The sequence below is a fragment of the Apus apus genome, chromosome 3 (genome assembly GCF_020740795.1).
Source record: "Apus apus isolate bApuApu2 chromosome 3, bApuApu2.pri.cur, whole genome shotgun sequence".
Taxonomy (NCBI): domain Eukaryota; kingdom Metazoa; phylum Chordata; class Aves; order Apodiformes; family Apodidae; genus Apus; species Apus apus.
The window spans coordinates 97,099,569-97,125,183 of record NC_067284.1 but is presented as its reverse complement, the minus strand read 5'-3'; the positions used below and the strand labels follow the sequence as shown (position 1 = coordinate 97,125,183).

The 25,615-nt window shown below is 39.9% G+C and overlaps 2 protein-coding genes across 4 annotated transcripts in view; one reads left to right on the top strand and one right to left on the bottom strand.

Moving 5' to 3' along the window:
• Window positions 1-3,159, top strand: part of SYNE1 (spectrin repeat containing nuclear envelope protein 1) — a 295,834-nt gene extending 292,675 nt beyond the window's left edge. For all 3 annotated transcript variants that reach the window (XM_051615569.1, XM_051615566.1, XM_051615568.1), the window contains one exon: window positions 2,164-3,159. In XM_051615569.1, the coding sequence (XP_051471529.1) occupies window positions 2,164-2,404 (241 nt within the window). In that variant the 3' untranslated portion in view covers window positions 2,405-3,159. The remainder of the gene's footprint in view (window positions 1-2,163) is intronic.
• Window positions 3,160-11,673: 8,514 nt separating this feature from the next.
• Window positions 11,674-25,615, bottom strand: part of ESR1 (estrogen receptor 1) — a 162,960-nt gene continuing 149,018 nt past the window's right edge. The window contains 4 exon segments of the mRNA XM_051613565.1: window positions 11,674-16,457; window positions 16,460-16,671; window positions 17,067-17,250; window positions 24,315-24,448. Of these exon segments, the coding sequence (XP_051469525.1) occupies window positions 16,417-16,457; window positions 16,460-16,671; window positions 17,067-17,250; window positions 24,315-24,448 (571 nt within the window). The 3' untranslated portion in view covers window positions 11,674-16,416.

The window sequence follows — 25,615 nt, the reverse complement described above, 5'->3', positions numbered from 1 at the left end:
ATTTCTATGCAGTATCTATTCTTCAACACCCTACTTCACTGCGGAAAAAGTGTTTTGAAAATCTTTGCCGTGATTCGTTTAATTTCGGAAAGAAATTTGTTCCTTGTTGAAATCAGCCATGCAGGCTACTCATTCCACTCTTTTTGGGGGGATAAAACACAAAACAAAAAGTGCTGGATTGTGATAGTAAAGGAAAAAGTCAGAAAAACTAGATGCTAACTTTGCTTGCTCCCTTTCTATTCTGCTTTTTGAAAATTTCCCTCCTGACATCCAGTGTTGCCCCGGGGTAACTGAGTCAATGAGGAAAATTCAGACTTTGCTCATTATCAAACACAAGCTGCAGCAATGTGGCCTTTCTTGATTGGGACTTAAACATTTGCACAATGAGAGCCTTCTAAATAGGTAGACTGTGCAATCAAATGCTTGGACAGTAATTAAGTACTCCTTGTTCCCTTTGTTCCTACCTCAGTCCATTAACTTTCTATCTTGGCATTCTCAGACATTTGAAGTCCTGATCTAATTCAACTTTAATATGGTATGCTCTGATGCTGTTAAATGTGCCATATCCTTTCAATATGTTCTTTATAATACATGATCTTACATTATGCAATAAGAAGCTTTCCATCTGGGCTACAGTAACGCGGATTCAATCTACATGCGGTCTGATGTTTTGATCACCACTCCTTCCTGAGATACTTAAATCAAGTTAATCATTTAGCATACCTGAGGGCTTGTGTGTCTGTTGGTCATCTAAACTTTAGCAAATCTGTCTGGCTTTCTTGAAGTCTTCATAGTGGGTTGATACACATGTATCAACAAGACAAAAATAATCTCAAGCATAGCAAGAATTCTTTTCTGAACATGTGGGAAGGGGACCCTTTCCAAGCCTGATGTAGTTTTGGAGATTTTATTTTGTTTTTTGCATGCTTTCTTACACAGATTCAGGTTTATCTGGGCAACAGGCTCAAAAGGACAAAGGGAAGGCAAGAAATCACTAAGGAACTCTCTCTCCCTGTTTGCTTTACTGGGGAGCATTTGACTGCAGCCAAGAAGCCTGATCTCCCATACCTTCAAGTTGAGACTAAATCCATCCTTATAAGCATTTCTGTCTCTTAAACCCTAGCAAACTGTAGATTTTTTGGGGCTTCATAGCTATGCAGATGTTTTATAGCAATGTCTAAGACAAAATTTGTGACCTAATGTCTTAATGGAGGAGTTTTTAAAGCAAATTATTTGAAGTCTCTAAGTCCTTCCATTTGTGGCTAGTGCTAAAATACAATACTTTCCCATGCCATTTAAGAGCACACTGAGACCATCAAATTTTAACTTGTATAATTTCTTCAGTCATCCACCTCTCTCAAAACCTGTCATCCATATATTTGAGCTCTGGCAGTTTTGAGTCAAAAAGGAAAATGTTAAATCTATGTCTTTATCGTTCATGAAAAAACATACTGTATTTTATTATTAATTTGAAGTGTCCTTTTGGAAATATTTGTGTTAGGTCTCACCTTTCCCTGACATGTAATAGTTATATGCTATTTCAAGTCAGATCCAAAGAAAAAAGGGAGAAAATCATTCTGAAGGTGATGGTGTCAAGTCAATTGAGCAAATAGATTTCAACTGCTGATTCAGTGCAAGATTCAAAATATCATGTACTTAGTAGAAAATTAGTCCCTGTTGACTGCATATTGGGTTGATTAATTGAAGTTTGATGTAACTGAATCTTAATGCATTATACCCTTGTATACAAAAACACATGTAGAAACTTCTGAAAACCAAATACAACTGCCATTTTAAACAAGGAGGCTTCCTTTTTAGCCACTGTGCTTTAAATTCATGACAGCTATGGCCTACCTTTTGTTTTCCACTTCTCTAGAGCACAGTGCTTTAAGTGGAGAATCTTCCCCTTACTTGATGAAGGGGCTGTGGGGTCACAAAGCCCATTAAATTGTGATCATTTGGTGTTTTCCTACTCGGTCTAGAAATACAGGGTCTCTTAATAAGTGTTGGAGAAATAGTATGTTCTGTGAAAAATACCTCTGCAGTTACCAGTCTAAAAATGTACAAATTGTAAATCAGCCATTAGGGAAGGCTGAGTGCCCAAGGGCAACCTCTGCTTCAGTAATGTTTTGGTGTATTCACCTGTCCATCCTCTTTTCTCAGGTCCACAAGAGGTGGCTCAGGTTTCTCCCCTTCTGAGGCCAGGCCGGCATGGCGGCGCCCATCCTTCTTCCTCAGAGTCCTGAGAGCCGCTCTGCCGCTTCAGCTGCTCTTGCTGCTCCTGATCGGCCTGGCTTGCCTGGTGCCAATGACCAAGGAGGACTACAGCTGTACTATGGCCAACAACTTTGCCCGCTCTTTCCACCCCATGCTAAAATACATGAATGGTCCACCTCCATTATGAAGGAGACCTGTGAGACAGCAGGGACCTTGCTGGAGCGCTAGCAGGGAGGCAGGGTGGTTTTTTTAAATCCTGGGTGACAGGATTCAGTGTGGCAGCTTTATCTACCTGCTGTAGCCACTGCTGCATCCATATCCATCTCTGCTGGCCACTCAGCTAGTAAAGCATCAGTATATCAGTATCAAACTGCACAACGCATTACCTGAGTAGCATCATTTCAATACTCACTTCCTGGGTACTAAGGAGAATGTAACGTGTGAAGAAAATGTCCTTCTGTCCAGCATTCTGGATCTTTTAGCCAATTTATATCCAGGTCGTTGCCCTGTACTATGCATAGCTGAGGACTTGATACTGTAGATCCTTTCCTGTGTGCTGCTCTAAATGAGCCATTACCTAGACTTTGTCAAATACCCTCTCAGTATCTGCAGTAAAACAAAATAACCAATGCTAAAGACATTTTAGAGCATTTGTAACATACAATTTTAAAGGATCTTGTATGGCAGTGTAATATTCCCTGTCGTTTCTGTTTCAGGCATGGTGTTCTAACTTCTGCTTTGGATGCACAAGGTGTAAATCTGAGAAGCACTTTTTTAAGGTTTAAAAAATGGGTGTAATAAATAAGATGGCAAAAGGTTTTATGAGGAAAAATGTTGAATGTCGAATTAAAAAACAAAGAACATATTTATGTATGTACAGTTTGCTAAGCAAAGTTTTGTTTGTATTGATTTCTTTGCATTTATTATAGATACCATAAAATATTTTGTCTACGTGCTTTTTAATGACTGTGGAAACCTCTAATTTTAGAATGAGATACATATGGTATAAAAAATTAGAAGACGTACATATGTTGCACTTCTAAACAAAATTTTAAAATGCTGTAATAATTTAATGGTATTAGGTATAAGTTTGAATGAATAGATCTGGAGAACTTGACAAATGGTAAAATACATGGGAAAGTACCACGTTAGAAGTTGCACTTATATTTAGGGCTGTCCATATTTTTAATTAATGACTGGTCATTTCAGGTTTGTTGGTTTTTTTTCTCAAGCTGCTTCTTGAAGTTCGTTCTTACCCTCTGTTGTTTCTGAGTGTGTGTGTGTGTCTGTGTGTTTGTATGTGCTCATGTGCAACCTTTGGCAATTGAGGTTGTACCAGTCCACACTGAAGCAGATTTTTTCCTGTGGGTGTACTAGAAACTTCTTAATATATTCTCCATAGCAGCTTAATACCAAGACAGATTTTTATGCTTTACTAAAAGTCTAGTGGAATATGCCCAAAATATAAGCGTAAATAGCAGAAAACAAAAACAAAAACACCAGAACAAATTGAAAACTCATAGATTTTCAAAAAATACTGCAGAAAACTTGCAGTTTGAGCAGTAGTAGTCCCATTGCCCAAATTAGCAGTCAGGATTCTTTTTGATTGTGAAGAAATACAGAGCATGTCTCTAAGTTACTGCTAAGTTGAGGTTTTTAAGCTATGACACACAATGTAAATTTTTCTGTGAGCTAAATGTTTTTACTTAGAATATATTGTCCTATGTAACAGAAATAAAAAAGCCACAAGAAAATACAAGCACATTATTTGCTGTCACGTAGGATTACTTTTCTGACATGTCATCATTTGAGCTGGTATGAGGGAAGGGTGGTCAAAGGAGAGTGCCACAAGCTGAACTCCAGTGTTTGTAGGAGCTAAAAATGAAGCTTCCTTTCCAGAAAAGTGTAACATTAACCTTTTTCTTTAAAAGGATTTTCATTGTTGACAAAGTATCTTCAATGTCTGAGATCCAAACTTGGACAGGCACAAGTATGCATGCTTTTCAAGGCTTAGTGTCCATAATGGCTGTTTCTGAGTAGAAAAAGATATGGAACACACTTTTGGGGTACCAGGATGAGCTGTTACTTGCAACAGGCCTGACAGATTCCATAACACTGCCTTCTCTCTTCTGATACTGTGCTTTTTGGTGACATAACTTACTTGATGGTAATCAGTGTACCTATGTGATAATTTGGTAGTTTGCTCAGACCTGTTAGTGCAGATCTCTGCATGCTTTAGACAGCTTTTCATCAGCCAGTCCCTGGTTTTGGTTTTTAATTTTCTGATGAAAGATAGTTTTGTTTTCTTTTAAAAGAAAACATTGTAGAAAGACTAATTTAGTGAGTGTCACTGTGAGAAACAAGGATCTCATCCTGACTTTGTCTCCTTTTTTCCAGCCAACTATTGGTGACCTCATGGAAGTAGATATTATTTAAAGGGTAGTAGATAGCCTGTGAGGATCAACCTGTGGAATAGCAGTCTGTTGAAGGAGCCAGGCAAAAAGTCACAGGTGAGACCTGTGTTTGTTTCTTGTCGTATTTAAAAACTCAGGGAGAGGTAGGGAGGTTTGAAAGGAGTTGGTTAGGAGGGAGAGGGGAGTGCAAGGAAGAGAGTTCAGTTTGAATGATGTCAGCTCCACTTAATAAAGTGCTTTATCAAAAGCATACAGGGTAGCACTTGGCATGCTTTGAGTTGCAATCTGACATGTACATTTGGCCAGCTGTTTTGCCACTCTGAAGCCCCTGCTTCCCTTGGTTGTTTGAATGCCTTTCCCAATTCCCTGAGACCTAGGGCAGAACAGCCTGTCTTCTGCAGAGTGCAAGCAGAATTTGTACACCTCATTCAATGTCCCAGGGGAATTCTAGGGAATAGTCACAAAAATGATGTGGTGAAGTGGAATGACTCCATCTTGTTCCTTATGGTCATGCCCTTTTATTTTCTCTCACCTCTTGAAATGTTCAGTCTAGGGAGCGTGAGAAAGTGATGAACTGCGAGAGGAGTGGAGGTTAAGCTGATCAAACAGGCAGGGGAAAACTGGTAGAAAATCACAGGAACTTTTAATAATTAATTCTTTAAGTAGAGTTAGGGCTAAGAGGAAAAACAAGTTGTGATAATTCAAGGAAGCAAAGAATTTGGAGGGTCACATAATCAAGTGTCAGTAGCCCTTTGGAATTGACTGCATTTTTGGCTGATGAATAGCTGCAGGGCATACATGCCCTGTCTCCCCTCTGCTTTGCAGATGAACTGGAGGGCAGAGCGTTACCTGCTGTGCCTTGCTTCCCTTGAGATATTTCACACAAAGCTTCTGTTCATAGCCTCAAGCTCTGAGCTCTAGCTGTAGAGGTAGCTATAGTTTCAGTGTATTGCTTGTTAGTTTTAAAGAGATGTTAGGGAATTTCCTTTTGACTCCAAGTAATGTGTCCACAAAGAGCAGTCCTCCCAGTAAACAACAAACTCTCTGAAATACTTGTAAGGCAGTCACAGACAGTAATAGCACAAACATTAGGAAAATATCATAGACAGGAAAAATGCCTGTTTGTAAATCCTAAATATCCCATGCGTTCAAGGATAGGAATAGCAGTCTGTAAGCTGAGTCTCAAGGGAATCACAGGCAGTTTGTGCAGTTTGTGAGGATCGCTTGAGTGCCACTTTGGACTTCTTATTTTCAGTATTCAAGAAGGGCAAGAAGGAGGGGTCTGGAGACTACAGGCCAGTTAGTGTAACTTCAGTGCTTGGTAAAATTATGGAAAAGATTCTTCTGGGAGGTACTGAAAAACACCTGGAGGACAACACAGTCATCAGTCACAGCCAGCATGGCTTCACAAGGGGAAAGTCCTGCTTGTCAAACTTAATTTCCTTTTATGACAAGGTAACCCACCTAGTTGATTGAGGGAAGCTAGTGGATGTCATATTTCTGGACTTAAGCAAGGATTTTGATGCTCCCTCTCACAGTATCCCCCTGGACAAAATGTCCAGCATACAGCTGGACAACCGTGCTATACAATGGGTGACCAACTGGCTCACAGGTCAAGCACAAAGAGTGACAGTGAATGGGATAACACCAGGCTGGTGACTGGTCACTAGTGGGGCCCCACAGGGCTCCATCCTAGGCCCAGTCCTCTTCAACATCTTCATCAATGACTTGGATGCAGAACTTGGAAAAACAAGGAGAGGGATTAGTAAAACTGCCACCTTAGACTTCCAGAGGGCAAACTTCTACCTGCTCAGAAGCCTGATTGACAAAGTCCCTTGGGAGGCTGCCTTGAAGGATAAAGGAGTCCAGGAAGGCTGGACATACTTCAAGAAAGACGTTTTAAAGGCACAGGAGCAGACTGTCCCCATGGGCCAAAAAAACAGTAAGCAGGGTAAGAGACCAGCCTCTGGCTAAATAGGGACCTTTGGCTGGACCTTAGGTACAAAAGGAGAGTATGACCTTTGGAAGATAGGACAGGTCAGTCATGAAGTCTGTAAAGATGAAGTAAACCTATGATGGGTGAAAATTAGAAGAGCCAAAGCACAGCTAGAGCTCAAAATAGCTACAGCTGCTAGGGATAATAAAAAATGTTTCTGTAAGTTCATTAACAGCAAAAGGAGGATTAGGGAAAATCTCCGTCCTTTATTGGATGCAAAGGGAGTCTTAGTAACAAAGAATGAGGAAAAGGCTGAGGTACTCAACACCTACTTTGCCTCAGTCTTTAGCAGTGGAACTAGCTATTCCATGGATATACAGCCACATGAGCTAGGAGACAGGGAGGGGATGCAGAATGAGGTCATCACAATTGAAGAGGAAGTGATCAGAGACCTTCCACACCACTTAGACACACACAAGTCTATGGGACCAGATGGGCTACATCCAAGGGTTTTGAAAGAGTTGGCAGACATGATCACCAAGCCACTTTCCATTATCTACCTGAAGTCCTGGCTAACTGGGGAGGTCCCAATGGACTGGAGGGTAGCAAATGTAACACCCATCTATAAGAAAGGCAGAAAGGAGGATGCGGGAGTCTACAGACCTGTCAGTCTGACCTCGATACCAGGGAAGATCATGGAGCAGATCATCTTGAGTGTTATTAGAAGACAGATAGAGGATAACCAGGGAATCAGGCCCGGTCAGCATGGGTTTATGCAGGTCCTGCCTGACAAACCTGATCTCCTTTTATAACCTGATGACCCAACTATTGGATGAGGGAAAGGCTGTGGATATTGTCTATCTGGACCTCCAAAAAGCATTTGACATGGTTCCCCATAGAACTCTCATTAAAAAAACAGGCTGCTCGTGGCCTGGATGAGCATACGATCTGTTGGATCAAGCACTGGCTGGACAGTTGAGCCCAAAGAGTGGTGGTCAATGGAGACAAATCCAGGTGGTGGCCAGTCACAAGTGGTGTTCCTCAGGGCTCAGTGTTGGGACCATTTCTGTTTAACATCTTTATTGATGATCTTGATAAGGACATAGAATGTATTATCAGTAAGTTTGCAGATGGCACCAAGTTAGGTGGGAGTGTTGATCTGCATGAGGATAGGGATAGATTAGATGGTTGGGCTAACGTTAATGGTCTGGGCTTCAACAAAGCCAAGTGCTGGGTCCTGCACTTGGACCACAACAACCCCAGGCAGTGCTCCAGGCTTGGGGAAGTGTGGCTGGAAAGTGTCTGGCAGAAAAGGACCTAGGGGTTCTAATTGACAAGCGCCTGAATATGAGCCAGCCGCGTGCCCAGGTGGGCAAGAAAGCCAATGGCATCCTGGCTTGTATTAGAAATAGTGTGACTAGCAGAAGTAGAGATGTGATTGTCCCCCTGCACTCAGGACTGGTGAGGCCACACCTGGAGTACTGCATCCAGTTTTGGGCAGCTCAATTCAAAAGAGATAATGAGGTGGTGGAGTGAAGACAGAGGAGGGCAACGAAGCTGGTGAAGGGCCTTGAGAAAAAAATCTTAGGAAGAACGCTTGAAGAAACTGGGAATGTTTAGTTTGAGAAAGAGGAGGCTGAGGGGAGACCTCATCAGTCTCTACGACTACCTGAAAGGTCATTTTAGAGAGGTTGGTGCTGGTCTCTTTTCACAGGTAATTAGCAACAGAACAAGAGGGAATGGCTTCAAGCTGCAACAGGGCAGGTTTAGACTGGACATCAGGAAAAAAATTTCACAGAAAGAGTGGTCAGACACTGGAATAGGCTGCCCAGGGAGGTGGTTGAGTCACCATCCCTGGGTGTGTTCGAGGGTCATTTGGATGTGGTGTTGGTGGATATGGTTTAGGGGAGAACTGTAGAGTAGGGATGATGGTTGGACTCGGTGATCCCAAGGGTCTTTTCCAACTTGAATAGTTCAATTCTATGATTCTATGAAAGGCAGACTGGAACTCAAAACTTTTCTGTTTTCATATGAATGCCTAAAGTTTTAAGCTTTGTGTGTAGAGGAGCTAAGTATCTTACAGTCCCAAGCATTTGTTGCAAAATCTGGCTAAAAAAAAATAATCCTGAAAGCACAGCCTTTCCTCACATGTACATTTTTCATGTGTTTAAAATGGTAGCATGCTGGAATGGAGCACAAATGTGTAGGAATGGAAAGCAACAGGAGATAAATTTTATATAACCTGTGCACCTGCAGAAATGAAGACATTAGCAGAGTGACACCCAAATACTGCAACACAAAGATCCTACAGGGACATGAGAGCTAGTTAGCCTTGTTCCTGCTGAGATAAGTGCCAAATGTTATTATTTTGATGGACAATTTTCCTGAAGACTGCATGAACATTTTTACACTTCAGCCTCTGTGTCTGCAGGATGTCATGATGAATGGTGGTAATTGGAGCCTGACTGGGCATAAGAAAAACCATGTAGGCAGGGCCTTTCAGTGGGCATTCTTTCTATGTGAGCACTCTGATGAGTGTTATTTTGCATGTTTGGATTTTCCTCTCCTCTTCACTGCCTAGGTGGTAGAGACAAAGAGTGTAATGCAGAGAAAGGAGATGTACCAGCCTAAGAAATAGCTGCTTTGTGAGGCTTTTAATGTGTAGTATCTGGATGGAGGGAAAAAAAAAAAAATTAAATCCATCATTTAATTTTGAAGAATAAGCATGGCCACAAGGCTTTTAAAGAGGGGGGGTGCCTCACTGACTGAGAACACCAAGTTGTAGCCCACCAAGAAGCTGTTGTCATTTTGTAACTAGGGGATTGCCTAAATTAGTTGAAAAGTAAAAGCAGTCAGGTATGTTCTTCAATGATGCCTTAACTATCTCCTACCTTTTTCATTAGTTAATTAGTTATAGAATGAAATAGGCTGCTTGTGACATGCATCACATTAGGAAAGCAAGAAAGCAGGAGTGTGGGAGGAGCTCAATGCATATGGCATTATGTATGTATTTGGGCTCCCTCAGAGGAGAAGGCAGCTTCTCTGCAAAGCGTTGCGTATGTAGTGAGGGAAGCAAAAGTGAAGGGCCCAGTAGAGGTGAGCCAGGAGTTTCAGCTGCAAGAGCTCTGCAGCGAAATAGAAAGATATGCCTTTGCTGTACCATTTCTCAAATTACTTCAGCCAAAAGATGTAAGAAATCAGGAATGAAGCTGGAGTCCCAGGTGACACAAGGCCTGTGGACATGTACCGAGTCCCTGGCTACAGAGGCCCTTTTCCTGGTGGTTCGTCCTCTAGTTGTTTGAGCAAGGTGCTCATCCAACTTCTCTAATCACAGAAAACACATGATGGGAGAGAATGAAAAAGATGGAGACAGATTCTTTTTGGTTGTGCCTACTGACTGGGCAAGAGGCAATGGGCACAAATTAAACCACATGAAATTGCATGTGAGCTCAGGAGAACATTTTTTTAATATGAGGGTTGTCAAACACTGGAACAGGTTGCCCAGACAGGTATTAGAGTCTCCTTTTGTGGCTATTTAAAACTTGATTGAACACAGCCCTGAGCAATGTTCTATAGGTGACCCAGCTCTGAGCCAGGAATTGGACTAGATGATCTCCAGAGGTGCCTTCCCAGCTCGGATGTACTATGGTACTGTATGGTCACATTGCACTCGGAAAGAGATGGGCAAAAGACTGCCTAATCTCAGGTATTGTGCAATGCTTCTCCCATTCAAATTGTTACAGTTTTTGCAGATGAAAGTATGCTGTCCAGCTGCTTTTTTTTTTTTTTTTTTTTTTTTTTTTTTGATTAAGCATCTTGTAGCAGCTGCCATCCTAAACCAGGTCTTGGTGAACTGTAAGAACATTTGACTTCAGTGCTCATTTGGATAAAAAATTTCATAAAGCCATTGAATATTGTCAGCTTTTTGAGTCAGCAGTGAAAAATTATTTCAATATTTTGAGCACATGTACACATGCAATTAGTTCGTATTATTCTGCCCCACCCTTTGTGGCTAAAGTAGCAACTCTCAGTCAAGCTCTCTGTCATGAAAGCATGTTGCAAAACAGTCCTACCATTTGGAACCACTGTTAGTTCCACTTGGCACTTTCAAGTCCCAGCAGTTCCCACAACTTTCTGGAGTCTGAATAGGATATTTGCTCTCATGTTTGACAAACTATAGGGGACATTTCACATGGACAAGGTTTATTGCCTGTCTTGTCTTAATCATTGCATTGGTAGTTAGAATTAAGGTAATCATCTTACCATTTTTTCCCTATAAGTTATGTACAGAAACATCACATAAGAACAAAGAGCTTTTATGTATATATTCATGTAGAAAAAGAGAAGATCCTATGAGCAAATAGTCCCACACAGCACAGAAAATAGATTAAAAAAAAACAAAACAAAACAAAATAACAAAACAAAAAAAAACACACAACAAAAAACCACAACACTACAGGGGATGTATTCTCTCTCTATTACTGATAGATATGTAAGTACTGAAATACCTAGATATGTATGTGAGTGTTGTAGATTACTGGTTTGATTCTTGGCAAAGACCAAATATAATTTTGAGAGTGTTTTACAGGATAGGGCTAAGTTCAAAGTCGTTTTATGTCAATAAAAGTATCTTTCATTTCTTTTCATCCCCTTCCTAATAGCTTAGTCAGGACATACTTTTTTTCCCCTGAAGACTAGTTTTCACTTGGGAAAGAAGTGCTATTTTACTTGATGTTAGCTAACTCAAGGTAAGTGGCAGTCAACTACAGAAGGTAAAATTTACACAATTTGTCTCTTCCAGCATAATGCTTCACAAGCCAAAATAATTAACATAAACCATAAAAAATACTAAGCACATTAAAGCATAAAAAGTACTAAGTACTTCAGTGACTTCCCATGTGTCATTAGGAATACTAGACCTGACACATTGTTGACTCTTAATATGGCCACTCTGATACTTTTTGGGAAAGATGAAGAAACTTTATTAAGAAGCTGTTTTCAGTTAGATGTACAGAAACAGATTTTGTCTGTCTCTGTAAAAATAGTATACCATTTTGCTGGCTACTAGAAAACCATATGCAAAAGATAACAAATGAAACAAATTGCTCTGGTTAATTCTTTATTTTTTACATCAAATACATTGATAAAAATCTTGCACCAATCAGGTAGCCTATCAGATTTTTCATTTAGACTTTTTAAGAACTTTTTTAGGTGCAAAACAAAGAGGAAAAAAACCAACAACAACAACAAACCGCACCAAAACAAGGACATCAATAATTTTATATGCATCACTGAAAGAACAGAATACTTCAACAAATACATTACGGCAGCTGAGCCTATATCAAAGGAAGGACTTTCCATGGACAGACTACATAGTGCACACAAAAGCATTACTTTTATAATATATACAATAAGGTGATACATAAAGTGGCTTGTTAATGCAAGTCTTGTGATTAGAAGTCTATCCCTTCATTTTCCAGCGGGCACTTCCTGAAGAAAAAGACTTCTAAGTATAGGCACACAGGCATACAGAGCATACGAATTTGCAAGATGGCAGCATATACATTTTTTAAATTTGTTTGTTTGTTTCTCTAGGCACATTTGAATGCAAAAGATATTTTTAGATTTCTTTTTTTTAACACAGTGCAAAACTGAGTACCCTTATGTGCAACAATCACTTTGAAAACAATTTTAAGGATATAAGGCTATCTGCACTTGAAAGATAAAAGAGAATTGTGAATAGAAAGGGCAGGACATTAATATTAGGGAAATATTAATTTAAAATTCTCAGATCAATTTGAGATCATGCTATAGTTGCAGGTGACACCAAAGACTGGTTGGTATTACGATACCATCATTTACAAGACTCTTCTTTTACGTGTGTTGAATTTCTATCTGTAAAGCTACATTACAGTTGTAGGTGGCTTTGAAAATAGCCATCTCTTTATTCAAAGTGAGAAATGCACTTCACATAAGTTCAGCTGAGAATGCCTTATGTATAAGTCCTATTAGCTTTAGTTTGGGTTGCGTTCTAATTTTAAAGCAGGATAAAATATGCAGAAGAGAGGCTTGCTGAGTTCCTGCCAGAGCCTGTGGTACAAGTACAATCTTAGTGAGGCAGAAATTTTACTTTGCTGGTAATCTGAATAATTTCAACCATTTGGCACAACTCTTAAGTAATCAGTTGGCATCAACTGAAATGGATGGAGGCTCCAATACAAACCCAGGCTTGGATGAAGAGGGTGATTTGGGTTTTACTTTGCTTTCCCTTTTTTTTTTATTTTTATAATTTCACCCCAGTACAAATCCTACTGCCCCAATGGGGAGTTTTACCTGAGACAAAGTCTGCAACATCAAGACATGGCTTGAACCACTACAAAGCAGAGTAGCTCTCACAGATTGCTGGAAACTTAAGACGCCACTAAGTGCTACACATCACCCTAGATCCTCTCCTGCCTCCCAAGCGTTTTGTAATAATTCAGTAACAATCATATTCTCAAGTAAAGCAAGTTCATCTGGTCTATTTCTGTTTGGCTTGTGCTGGTATTATAATGCCTATGTTTCTACGGGTTTTTTGTTGGTTTTTTAATTATTATTTATGGTTTTTTTTTAAAAAAAAATATCTGTATAAACATTATAAAATAATTCTTTCATTAGCTGTCCAGAGACATCACTATGAATGTTTTGGTAAAAGCATAATTAGCTGCCTTGAATAGTTTTCTTTCAATTTATTTATTTTACATGCTATATATTTTTATTTAATATCCAGCACCAGGTATTCAGGTAGTACTGGTTTGTCAGCTGCAAATATAAAGTATATATGTATATATATATATATATATATTTATATATACACACACACATATAATAGCATTCTGTGAAATAAAAATTACCAAATGTCAGGCACAATTGTTTGCATACACAAGAGCATAATTCAGAACTACATATGAAAACACTTGCCATTTTTGTACCATATATTTTGTTTAATCAATTTAATAGCTACATTCAGCTGTCTGATATGTGGACAATCATCTTTATAGGTAACTATGGGAAGATTCCTAATTTGTTAAGGTGCTGCTTCAATTAAAATCTGATTAACAAGTTAATGATACATCTTGAAATTGCCCCAAGGTAAATGAACGCATTACTAGGAATCTCTATTTTACTTTCTTGGGTACCCTTTACTGTTGTCACCACAAACATGGGAAGGACTGGTCGAACCTAAGTTACTTCCTTGCAAGGGCTGAGCCTAGGAAACGATTCATAATTAAGATTGTGAGCTGACTTACTATTCCTTATGTTCCAAGACATGTCACAATACCCTTCTGTCTGCTGCGTACCTCTTCAAATCATGCTTACCCAGCTTCACTGGGAAAATTCTTTGAATGTTGCAATGAACTGTTCTGGGATGTAGGAAGGGAGGCCTTCACTTAAACCAATTTGTCTTGCAGTTTATGATCTTGATCTGTCTTGGGAAACACCAAGCTACACATGCAATATTTAAAGAGCAGTTCTAAAGCACACTGGGCTACAAGTGAATGATGATGGTGTAAGCACATAAGTGTAACTACAGGGATTCCTGTTCTCCATTCAGATCTTAGCCTGTGCTCATTTCAGGGCATTAGTGATTTTTTCTAATACATTTGAAAACCAGCTACTAAACAAAACAAAATGTGCATTTTCTTTCAAGGCATTTAGGAGCCCTCCAAAAGCTCTTAGGTATCAAATTTGTATACACACACACACTCTTACTAAATACACAAAAATACAAAGCCTTGAACACATTCAGAAAAAATGACACTATAATATGCATCAATAAAAGGCCTATTAACTTACAGGGACTGCTTCACGTGTTTAGCCTTGCACAGTTTTCAAGGAATCTTCTCAAACATAGGTAGCGTGTAGCTTTAGTCTTTTAAACTGCGCATATCCTCAGATATGTGCACGAAACTGTTATAGACATCATTATGTACATTCACTAAAGAATCAAATCCTTGACTTGGAGTACTAACTTGTCCTATGCCTTGCTGCCTTCACAATCGCTGTGTGATTCGATCTCACTGCACACACTCTGCTTGTGTAACAGGGAGCGCAATTAGACACAGGCACCCCTGTATGGCATTAGTTGCACTATTTCCTATTTTTAGTTAATATAGGATATTCCAATCAACATAATCAAACTGAAAGGTTTCAGCTATAGCAGAAAAAGAAGCATCCCTGAACCCTTCTCTAGAATTGTGGCCAGCTGCTGTGGGGCAGCCTACACACATGCTATGAAATGTCTTTACTGGCAGGGTGGTCGCTTCCAACCAGCTATTGGAATAGCCACTGGTCCACGCTGACTCCCAGACTGCACCTGTAAACCAGAAGTGCAGATAGCACAGGCAAATTTTATCATTAGACTAATAAAATATCCCTGGTATATGTAACAATCACATTCCAGTACCCAGCAGTGTTCCCTGACATATTTAATTTTCTAGCATAGAGGCAGTCAAAAAGCAGCACCAACTCCTACTTTGAGTAGCACATAGTCTGAGTTTCTTCAGTCTCTCTCCTTCATGTCTTGCTGAAACTCTTGATGTCAGTGGACCTTTTCTGTACTTACAGTTGGTCTGAAGAATCTGACTAATCCTTATGAAAAACAGTTAGTTACACAAATGCACAGAAGAAGCCAATTTTATCTTCCTTGACACGCAGCCGCAGCGTCTTCACCATTTCTGAGGCTCATTGCCCAGTTCTGTTGTCACAGATGAGCTGGCTCTTAACAGTGATTTCTGAGCATGCTCCAAGGAGAGCCAAAGAAAGCCCAGGGAATGCAAAGCCAGCTGCTCTGGCTGTGATGCCAGCCCTCCCATTCATGGCTAGGCCACACTCTACTGAAAGGAATGGGACCATCCCACCCTCTTGTGCCAGTCTTGCACTGGCATCCTAACCCCTTGGTATGTAGCACAATGAAGCAAAGGACAGGGGGAGGTTTTTATAAAATAGAGCTCCACCATGCCATGTGTGAAGACTTTTTCTTTTTTTAAGATGATGATTTTGTAATCATCTAGTCTGATTTAAGAGTAATTATCTGTTATCACTGTTCACCATGTTGCCCTTGATTTACATATTGCCAAACAACGCAACAGTTTAGCTTTGTAGGATCAGACAAGATAGGATGCATGCAATGCAATTTAGCTAGAGGATATGGTACAGAAACCTAGGAGTTTGGTCACTATGATCTTGAGAGGGAGTTGTCTGTTAATGTAAGCCAGCAAGGTAAAACAGTATTCTTCTTAGACAGGGGTTCGTTCCTTTCTACTGTAGGAAGAAGAGAGGTGGGAATCTACCTAAACTACCAAGGCAGTCACAGTCGCCAACAGTGCATTTTCACTATGGCACACTAAGATGCCAATTAGCTTTCCATTTACTTGCTCCCCCAAAAGTCATCCATAATCTCTACCAAACTGTTTCAAACTTTCAAGCAAGTAAAGAATTAAGCGAGTGCAGAATTTGGAGTGGATATCAACAAAGGATACCACTCATAAAGATCACAATACACATAGGTGGTATGGCCTATTAATTTCACGAAAATGAATGTTCAATTTAAATTAGGACTTACCCAACTTACAAGCAAAATGAAATAAAAACACTGCAAGTTTTAAAACAAGTTAGCCTGACAATCCTTGCTGGCTGTCCATAGCAATTAAATGTCTTCCATTTAGGGTAAGCAATTAACTGAGGCAAGCACTTGCCAAACACTCAAATGGAAAATACAGGTGACTGTTGTCATTGGAGTGTTTACACAGGCACTATAGACAAAGTGAAGCAGGAGCTAGGCAGTATGCTGCTGGATTTCTCATACCATTATATATGCTGACTTTTGATTATATTGTATTCTGCATATTCTCCTCCTCTTTGCTGTTTATATAAAAAGACTGCAAGGAATGAGATGTAGCTGATGCAGTTGTCAGCTGGCTCTGGTTCTCCTCTTCCATCGATGCAGCACTCCTGGCTGCTGGGGCATGCAGTCGATGAGCATCCAACATCTCCAGCAAGAGATCATAGAGTGGAACTACATTTTTACACTTCATATTGTACAGGTGCTCCATTCCTTTGTTGCTGTGGGTTGTAACAAAACAGTGGTTACTTTCCAATATGGTATGGGGAAACAAAAGCTATCAGCTGATAACATTTGTTACATTCCTAAAAATTCCACCTTGTACAAAACAATTACCAGTACAGCTGCTGTATGCCACTGACATGGGTAGCAGAAGAAAGCACCTTCAAAGAACATTTCAGACTGCCCTTGAGCAATTTGCCTTCTAAAGGTGACTCTTTTGCTGTCCTTTGCCTAGATGGTAGCCTAGGGCACATGGACTCCTAATTTAGTCACTGTGACACCACTCTATATGCAGTTTTCACTCCCACCTGTGAAGGAAAAAGTGTGGGCATGTTTGTGAAACCTCCATCGCATGGGACCAGTGCAGGAGAGAAGACTGCGTACTTGATCTCACCTCATGTGTCTGATGTGAGAGAGGAGGAGGAGGAGCTGAGCTAGTCGTCTGTGTTGCTGCTGCAGAGAAAGACCCGACTTGGCCATTAAATGTATCAGAGTGTCTGTGATTTTGTCCAGAACCCGGTGAATATAGTCTCTCTCTTCCAGAGATTTCAAGGTGCTGGAAAGAAAAGTGTACACACCTGGAGTAGGAAGGAGAAAGAAAACAAACCACAGACAAAAATGACTTTGATGTAATCGACTTGCCCAAAGTACACCTCCTGGCTGACCTCTTCAGCTGTGTTAAAGCATGGGAGCTGATTGTGCATGAACCCTCCTGCTTGCGAGGTCACTGGTGTGAATGATCCTGGAACTTGGATTTGGTCACTGTGGGCAAAGCAGGAGGAACATGATGCCTCTTTCCCGCCCAGATCTGGGCCAGATGGCAGGTGACACCTGCAGCCTGCATCTAGACAAACCCACAGGCTTTGCTCTTCTCTTGGTCACTTGGCTCCGAAACCTTTAGGAGATACTGTAGCCCTTTGAGAGCTCTGCGATACTTACTGACCACCCCAGGCCTTCGTTGGTTTTTGCCATTTTCTCTGCTGTTTAATGCTAGATTTTTTATGATTTACTAGTCTATCTAGAACTTAAGAATATGTTACCACAAAACATGGAAACAAAATCAGGGTTTCTTTTTGCACACTCACCTCTACAAGGCCCCCCAGCCAAGCAAGAGACTGGAAAGGTGTGCTCCTTCACCTGCAAACCTGCCTCTCCTTTAAAAAACATGTCTAAAGCAACCTGTATTGATTTTGCCATCTTATATTGCTTATTGCTGAAAATGAGCATCCTGAAGATTTGGACCAGAAGGAAGTTTTTCCAGATGTCAAAATACCTTTCAACTCCTCCTCCAACAACTCTTCTACATCTCCTATAAAACACTGTAACCCAGGCATGAGAGCTTTTGCCAGTAGCAGTTCTTGGGTGCAAGAAGTACATGATCATTCTAAATGGAAAATTCTAAACTATTTGGCATTTTTTATCTTTAGTGTGTTCCAGACAACAACACAAAGCCAAGGTGAATCAGGTCACAACAGCATTGTGCTGCTAAAAGGCAGCTGTTGCATTCAGCACCAAGTTTTTAATCTTCTGGATGCAGCCAATAACTCTAAACAGGCTGTATAACTATAATCCAGTCCTGAGGTAGCAAAAGCTTAAGATGTATGTACAGTAATACAGTCCAACTGGCTGGATCATGGTGTGTTCATTGCCCAGTGTCTACAATGTTTTTGACAAATCCTTTGCTGTAGCCCTTCTGCACCAGCCCACAGAGCCAAGAAAAAAACCTGCATTTTTTTCTTGGAAAAAGAATGGTTTCTGGAATTACTTCATTTTGCTTTTCTTTAAAGCATCATATGTAATACAATATGCAATGCAGTTAGTGATATTAAGAAAAAAAAAGGAACACACACACACCGCCTACAGAGACATATATACTCTACTTTGTTTTAATTGTTTGAAGCCTGGGGGCTGTACCATCAGACTTGAAGCTAAGAATCTGAACAGTCAGGGAAATTTAGATTTTTTTACCATCTTCTTGGCATACCTCACCTTCTCACATCATCTTGGTAGTTCAGGGACCTGACACCTAGAACTGCTGAAACCTGCAGGTAGATTTTATGACTGTGGGTCTTCTGTACTAAAAAGAAATATAAATTTGCATTTGTGAATGTCAGTGTGTCTCTCTGGGAGAGAGAGCTCAAGTGAGAGGGAGTTCTTTAAAAAAAACACAAAAGGATAATTCAAACACAGCACAACTTCTGAAAACCATTAGTCAGAGTTTTTAATTTTGGTAATGAATATTGCTTTGAATTTGATATAGATCAGTAGTACAATGGCCTCTTTTCTCACAAAGCTTTTTATGAGTATTATTATTTTTACTGAAATGAGTTCACTTAAGATAAACAGCTCCTTAGGTTTTTCTCAGCTGAATGACTCTTAATCCTCACATATACCTATTGACCAGGCTTTATAGCTTAGCAGATACCTGTAGGGGCAAGATTCTTAAACACTTCTGACAAAACCACAATCCATTAGAAGAAAACATTAGTCTCATAAACCCACAGTACCTCCAGAGCAGCTTACTTCAGCCAGAGGTTGTTGTGCCCTTGTAGCCATCCCCCTTAGTTCCATAACTTTGAAACCAACAAGGGAAAAAAAAAATAAATAAACCTGTTAAGATGTTTCTCACCTAGATCGAGTCCAGAAGCTATTAAAAAGTATAAATCAAAAAAAGCACTCCTCCAAAACTATACAGAGGCTTCAGGCAATTGGCAATCAATAACTACCAAGAAAAATGACCTTTAGGTTTCCTTTCTGCCCTCTGGTGATTGCTCCTGCCCCAGGCCATTGACCAGAAATTTCCCCAAAATAAATTCCAGCTATCCATCATACACATACATGCACAGGCAGAGTTTTGGAGTGAGAGTTCAGAATATTGTCTTAGCAAAGTGACATTTAACAGTCTCAAAGGTCTTTTCAAGTTCTGATGCTGAAAGCAAGCATAAACTGAATAGCTACCAGGTTATTTTCTAGCCCTTTCTGTACGTCAGTGCTATAAAACACAACAGGAGAACAGAGGAAGCCCCACCTTGCAAACAAGTCATAACTATTGGTCTGTGCCCAGAGCACAAAACTATGCACAGGACAGGGTCCTTTGGGGACTGCAGGGCTACATAGCATCACTCCTCTTTTTGTATATGTTGAAAAGTAAAACATCTGGCATCATCTTGCCCTTTCATGTTTCTAATACTTATTTCCCAGTGTTAAGAAACAGCCCTTTATTATTGAGCTGAACGTGTTTTTTATAGACTCATAGAATGCCAGGTTGGATGGGTCCTCTAGGATCATCTGGTCCAACCTTTTAAAAATACATTTTTGCTTTCTAGTTGAAAGATTTATTGTTGCAGCTTTAGAGGGGCACCTTCTGGATTATTTAGCTAGAGACAATGCTGTCATTGTTACAGACATGCTGACCCCTTGATATTTCAGGAAAAATCTGGAAGTAGCATAAACGTATATTTTGCTTTATAAGCAAAATATTCTATCTTTTCCATACACACTGAGTGAAACTAAAAAAATGTTCTTGCATTTTGCCAAAGACCACATGGAATACAAGTGTAAAGATATTAAACAGCCTTGAAAGATGTTGGGGGGGGGGGAAGAGAGAAAATAAATGTCCAACAAACCAATAAACAGCACTACCTCATATAAAGAGACTAACTGATGTCCAAGGATTTAAAAAATATTTATGCACATTCAGTGAATTATATCCACACAAAGCTTTAGAATGCAATTGCAGACTGCATTTAAAGATTAAATGTAGCATAATTAGTCCAATTTGTTTAATTAGTCCACTTGCTTAAATCATTTTGAGAACAGCTGGTTTAATCATATGCATACATAATACAGATTTGTGTATTTATCTGCTCTTTCTTTATTAGAAGATTTGTGTATATTTACACGTGCAATCATAGAAAAAAAAAACAGGTTAGGAGAGGCTTGGAGGTAATCTACTTCATCCTCCTGCTCAAAGAGCCGTAACATCAGGGATAGGTCAAGCTGCCCAGAGCTTTGTCCAGGTGAGTTTTGAGTGTCTCAGGACGGAGATCGTACAATCTTTCTGGCCAACCTGTTCCAGTGCTTAACCTCTTACTGAGAAGATTGTTCTGTTCATCGAGTCAGGACCTCATTTGCTCTGGTTTGTCTCCACTGTAGCTTGTCCCTTCCTCTTGCACCTCTGGCCCTCACCTCTCCATAACCTGTTCATCAACTGTCTGAAGACTGCAGTTAGAGCCGTCCCTTTTCCAGGATGAAAAAACCCTGCTCCCTCAGCCTCTCCTCACACATCATGTTCGCTGTGTGCTTGAGAGCATATAGTATTTCCTGTGTGTCCAACACTTTACCTAAGTGTTACCTAAGTGTTTACCTAAGGAACCGGGCTATACTCTGTGAAGAAAGGCATCTCCAGAAGATGTTTTAGAGTATCTATGCTAAACCCACAACTATTAAACATACCCCAAATTATGCTACTTATCTCTGTCATGCAGTTTAGCCTCCTAACTTGGGCATCTAAAGGGTCTGAGAGTCAGAAATTCATGTACACATTCCCACCACCTAACAGTTAACTTCTCAGACAGTTATAAAATCAGCTGGTTATAGGAATGCCAAAACTGAAGTGAAAAATTAATTACCTTTATTTGTAAAGGCAATTACAAGCAATACAGACACAGATTCTGTGGCCATACATACATACACAATCAGTTTACAGTGTACTCAGACTGCAGTAAGTGCAGTTTGCAAGCCAGAGTAGAACATGATTCTCTGCGTAACAACAGTATAAATTGCTTTCTTTATGAATCTGTAGCAGCTCAACCCTAACTGTGCCCTGGGATCAATAGCTAGCAAGACCCTGGTAAAAATTCCAGCACCTGTAAACTTTGATTTAATGAAAAAAAAAGCCACACCCAAAATCAGATCACTCATCAGATCAACTCTGATCTGTCAAATATTAACCTTGAAAGAATGAAGATCTAACAACTCCTAGCCTAACTCAGTGGTCCCATCTTACTTATGTGCAGAATGAAATTTGCCTCCATTTATCACTGACTTCATTTGATGTATTATTTTTTTTTTACATTTTTTCCATAGGGGAATGTCCATTAACCAAGTGAGATGTGATTATGAAGGATAGCAGGTGATGTCTGGTAGAGTTTTGTCTAAATAACAAATTTAGTTTTCTGGATCAAGATGTAAAAGCTGATGTGCTCTATTCAAACTTCTAATTCTATTTTTTTTCTAATTCTAATTCAATATTTCTATAAATCAATTACATATTCCAGATATATTTAAGAGGATAATTACACTCAAAAATATTAGCTAAAAATCTGGAGGAGCATCACTCTTCAGGAAGAACATTTACCTCTAGGAAATATTCTAATGATCAGCACAATAAAAGGAAAATGTCAATGAGTAAATACAATTGTCATACCCTGGCATCCAAGATAAAAATGATAGCCCTTCATTCCTAATATGCCAGGTGCTTGCCTCAGATGTCCCTTTTTGATAATTGGTGACAATCACAACAAAACCCAAATCACATTATATCTCCTAGAACATAAATGAAATGTTTTATATTTGATTGTATAAATATATAATTTTATTTTAACTGTTTTGTTGGGTTTTTGTGAACAAGCCATTTCCAGGTTTCCATAAAGACAGACGTGCCTGATCACTAAAGCAAAGTTTGCTGTGTTTAGAGTTAGTCTTTGGTGGGAATTACCTGAATTTGTATTTAGAATCATAGAATCTTAGGGATTGGAAGGGACCTCTGGAAATCGAGTCCAACCCCCCTGTTAGAGCAGGACCACCAAGGGCAGGTCACACAGAAACACATCTCTCCAGAGAAGGAGACTCCACAATCTCTCTGGGCAGCCTGTTCCAGTGCTCTGTCATCCTCACAGTAAAGAAGTTTCTCATGTGAAGGTGGAACTTCCTGCATTCTAGTATGTATCCATTGCCCCTTGTCCTATCACAGGGCATGACTGAAAAGAGATTGGCCCCTCCTTCTTGACACCTACCCTTCAGATATTTACATTCATTAATAAGAATGTAAATCTCAGTCTTCTCCAAACTAAACAGCCCCAGGTCTCTCAGCCTCTCCTCGTAAGCCAGGTGTCTCAGTCCCTTTATCATCCTCATAGACCTCTGTTGGACTCTCTCAAAGTAAATCCCTGTCCCTCTTGAACTGGGGAGCCCAGAAATGGACACAATACTCCAGATGTGGTCTCACTAGGGCAGAGAAGAGGGCAAAGAGAACCAGTTTCATATCCTCAGCAACCTTTCTGAGGATACACTCTATCCCCTCATCCAGGTAATTGATGAAGATGTTGAATAGGACTGAACCCAGAACTGACCCCTGGGGAACTCCACTAGTTACAGCTCTCCAGCTGGACTCTGGACCACTGATCACCACCCTCTGAGCTCTGTTGTTTAGCCAGTTCTCAATCCATCTTCTACACCACCCTTCCTAAATTTGCTCACAAGGATGCTATGGGAGATGGTATCAAAAGCCTTGCTAAGGTCAAGGTACACTACATCCACTGGTCTCCCTCCATCTACCCATTCAGTCATACCATCATAGGAGGCTATATTAGTGAAACATGATTTCCCCTTGGTAAATCCATGCTGGCTATTCCTGATAACCTTCATCTCTTCCATATGCTTAGAGATTACCTCCAGACCACCAGACAAAAAGGACATATAGCCCCCCTACATGTTTTGTCTAGAGGTTGATATCCTCTAAAAGTTCAAGCCCAACAGGAAAAGAGGAGAACAAGGAAGTAAATCCACAGGGCTGGGAAACTCTGGCAACTGTTAGGTAACAAGTTAGCAGAAAACTGAGTCCATTGTTTTTTTTACTTTACTGCTTACTTTATTATTTTACACCTTTATCATTTCCATGAAAACACTATGAGCCTCATTTATGTTTTAAAAATAAATTTTCTAGAGTTTTTTGTCATTTCAAACAGAAAAGCATCCTCTGGTGCACAACAGACATTTTCTGTCACATACTTCAAAACAAATTTGCTTCTTTCTATCGTCTAATGTAGAATTCAAGTCAGCTAACATTGCATCTTTACACCTACACTTGTAATCTAGCCACCCAATTTTGAAGTATACTTCAGAATGAGTTTTACAGCCCAAAAATACTTATTTCATCAACTATAAAGGAAGTGGAAGGTGATTACATCAGTTTTATATGCCTGTATTTTAATATAAACTTAGCCACATTTTGCCATTATTGCCCTTTATTTTGCCATCATCAAAGAAGGAAAGTGTAGATTCACAAGTGTTGCCTCTGGGTGCCCTAAGCGTGGCTCCAGCTATTTCAGTGTCTTGTAATCAGAGCATTAACAAGACTTGCCAGCTCCTAGTTCAAAACACTGCTCTGATTGCCCTTCACATCAGCTGTACACAGGCTGCCAACTACTTACTGCATCGATTTGCTGGGTCCCATTGACACCACTGAGCAGGTTTGCCCATTTCCATCCCTGCCCAGTGGCTCTGCCTCCATTTGTGTTGACAGCCCCCTTTTGATTGCTGCTGTCTCAAAATGGAAACATCATTAGCAACTATGAGCAGCATTCACCCACAGGCAGAAGCAACCCCAGTTACCCAAGTGACAGCAAAGCACACCACTTACCAGAATTGAGCAGGATGATGGACTTAAGGCACACAAATTCCTCCCCTTGAAGGTTCATCATGCGAAACCGAGCAGCAGTAGCCAGCAGCATGTCAAAGATTTCCACCATGCCCTCTACACATTTGCCTTGATTCCTGTGAGAATACCATTAAAGGGGAGATACAGCTTTTCCCTGGTGATGGCATGAGCTTTTCATCCCCCTGGATCATTCCCCTCCAATTTGGTTTCATCAGTTCCTTACTTAGCACATGACTTCCTACTCAATGTTAATTTCATATATGTACAACTACAAAAACCTATTTCCCAGTATCCCACATAAAATTAATAAATAATTAACCACTATATTCCCCCCAAAAATGCCAGTTTCATAAATCCATCACCAAGAGGCCTTGCTGTGGTGGAACATATGAAAGTGACTCAACCAAACCTTTACATCGAGGACAAAGATTTGTTTAAATCTACTTTTTTTGTGTGTCTTCTGCTTATGTTACTTCATTTCCTGTTTTTGTTTTTCCATTAACTGAAATAGCCCAAATTCTGTGCATTTCTCCATCCCTAATGTTTTGTACTTGTTTCCACCTGGCCTTGGAATCCTTTATGTTCCAACTTATTCATGTTCTCAAGAAGAATTCAGAAGACCAAAATCTTGTCTTTATGACTGAGTGATTAAAACTACCACTACACTCCACAAACCAGATCTCTAACATTACAGCATTAAACAAAGCTGAAGTTTGGGAAATCTCAAAGTGCTCATTAGAAATGGCAATTAACCACCTCCCTCTGCTCACAATACCAGGTATTCTCACTCATTCATTTTCATCTTGCGCACTCAACCTGCAGTTCAAGAATTAATGCAGATTGTACTTATTTTTTATGACAATTTAGACAGCAGACTTTCTGGTCATGGCATTTTAGATAATTTACATTGCTACCTTTTAAGAAAAACCACCTACTTTTTCTTTAATTAGGGCTTCCTGAGTGAAATTTTAATGTCAGACTTAGTGAGTGATCAGATCTGCTTTTAATCTGCTGGTTAAAATTATACTATTTTTTAGAGGTGACTTTTATAGGAAAAAAAATAAGATAATTACTATAGGAAAATGGAAAAGCAATTTCAAATTATCAGATGGCTTTTCCACTATATTTTGTAACACAAACACAGCTTGAGCATCTCCTAACCACATTGCATCAAAACCAACAATGACTACCAGCACAGATACACCTGCCTCAGTCCTCATGCAGCCATGCTGTAGAGACCCTGTAGGTAATGTCTAGACCCACACCAGACCCTCAGACAGAGC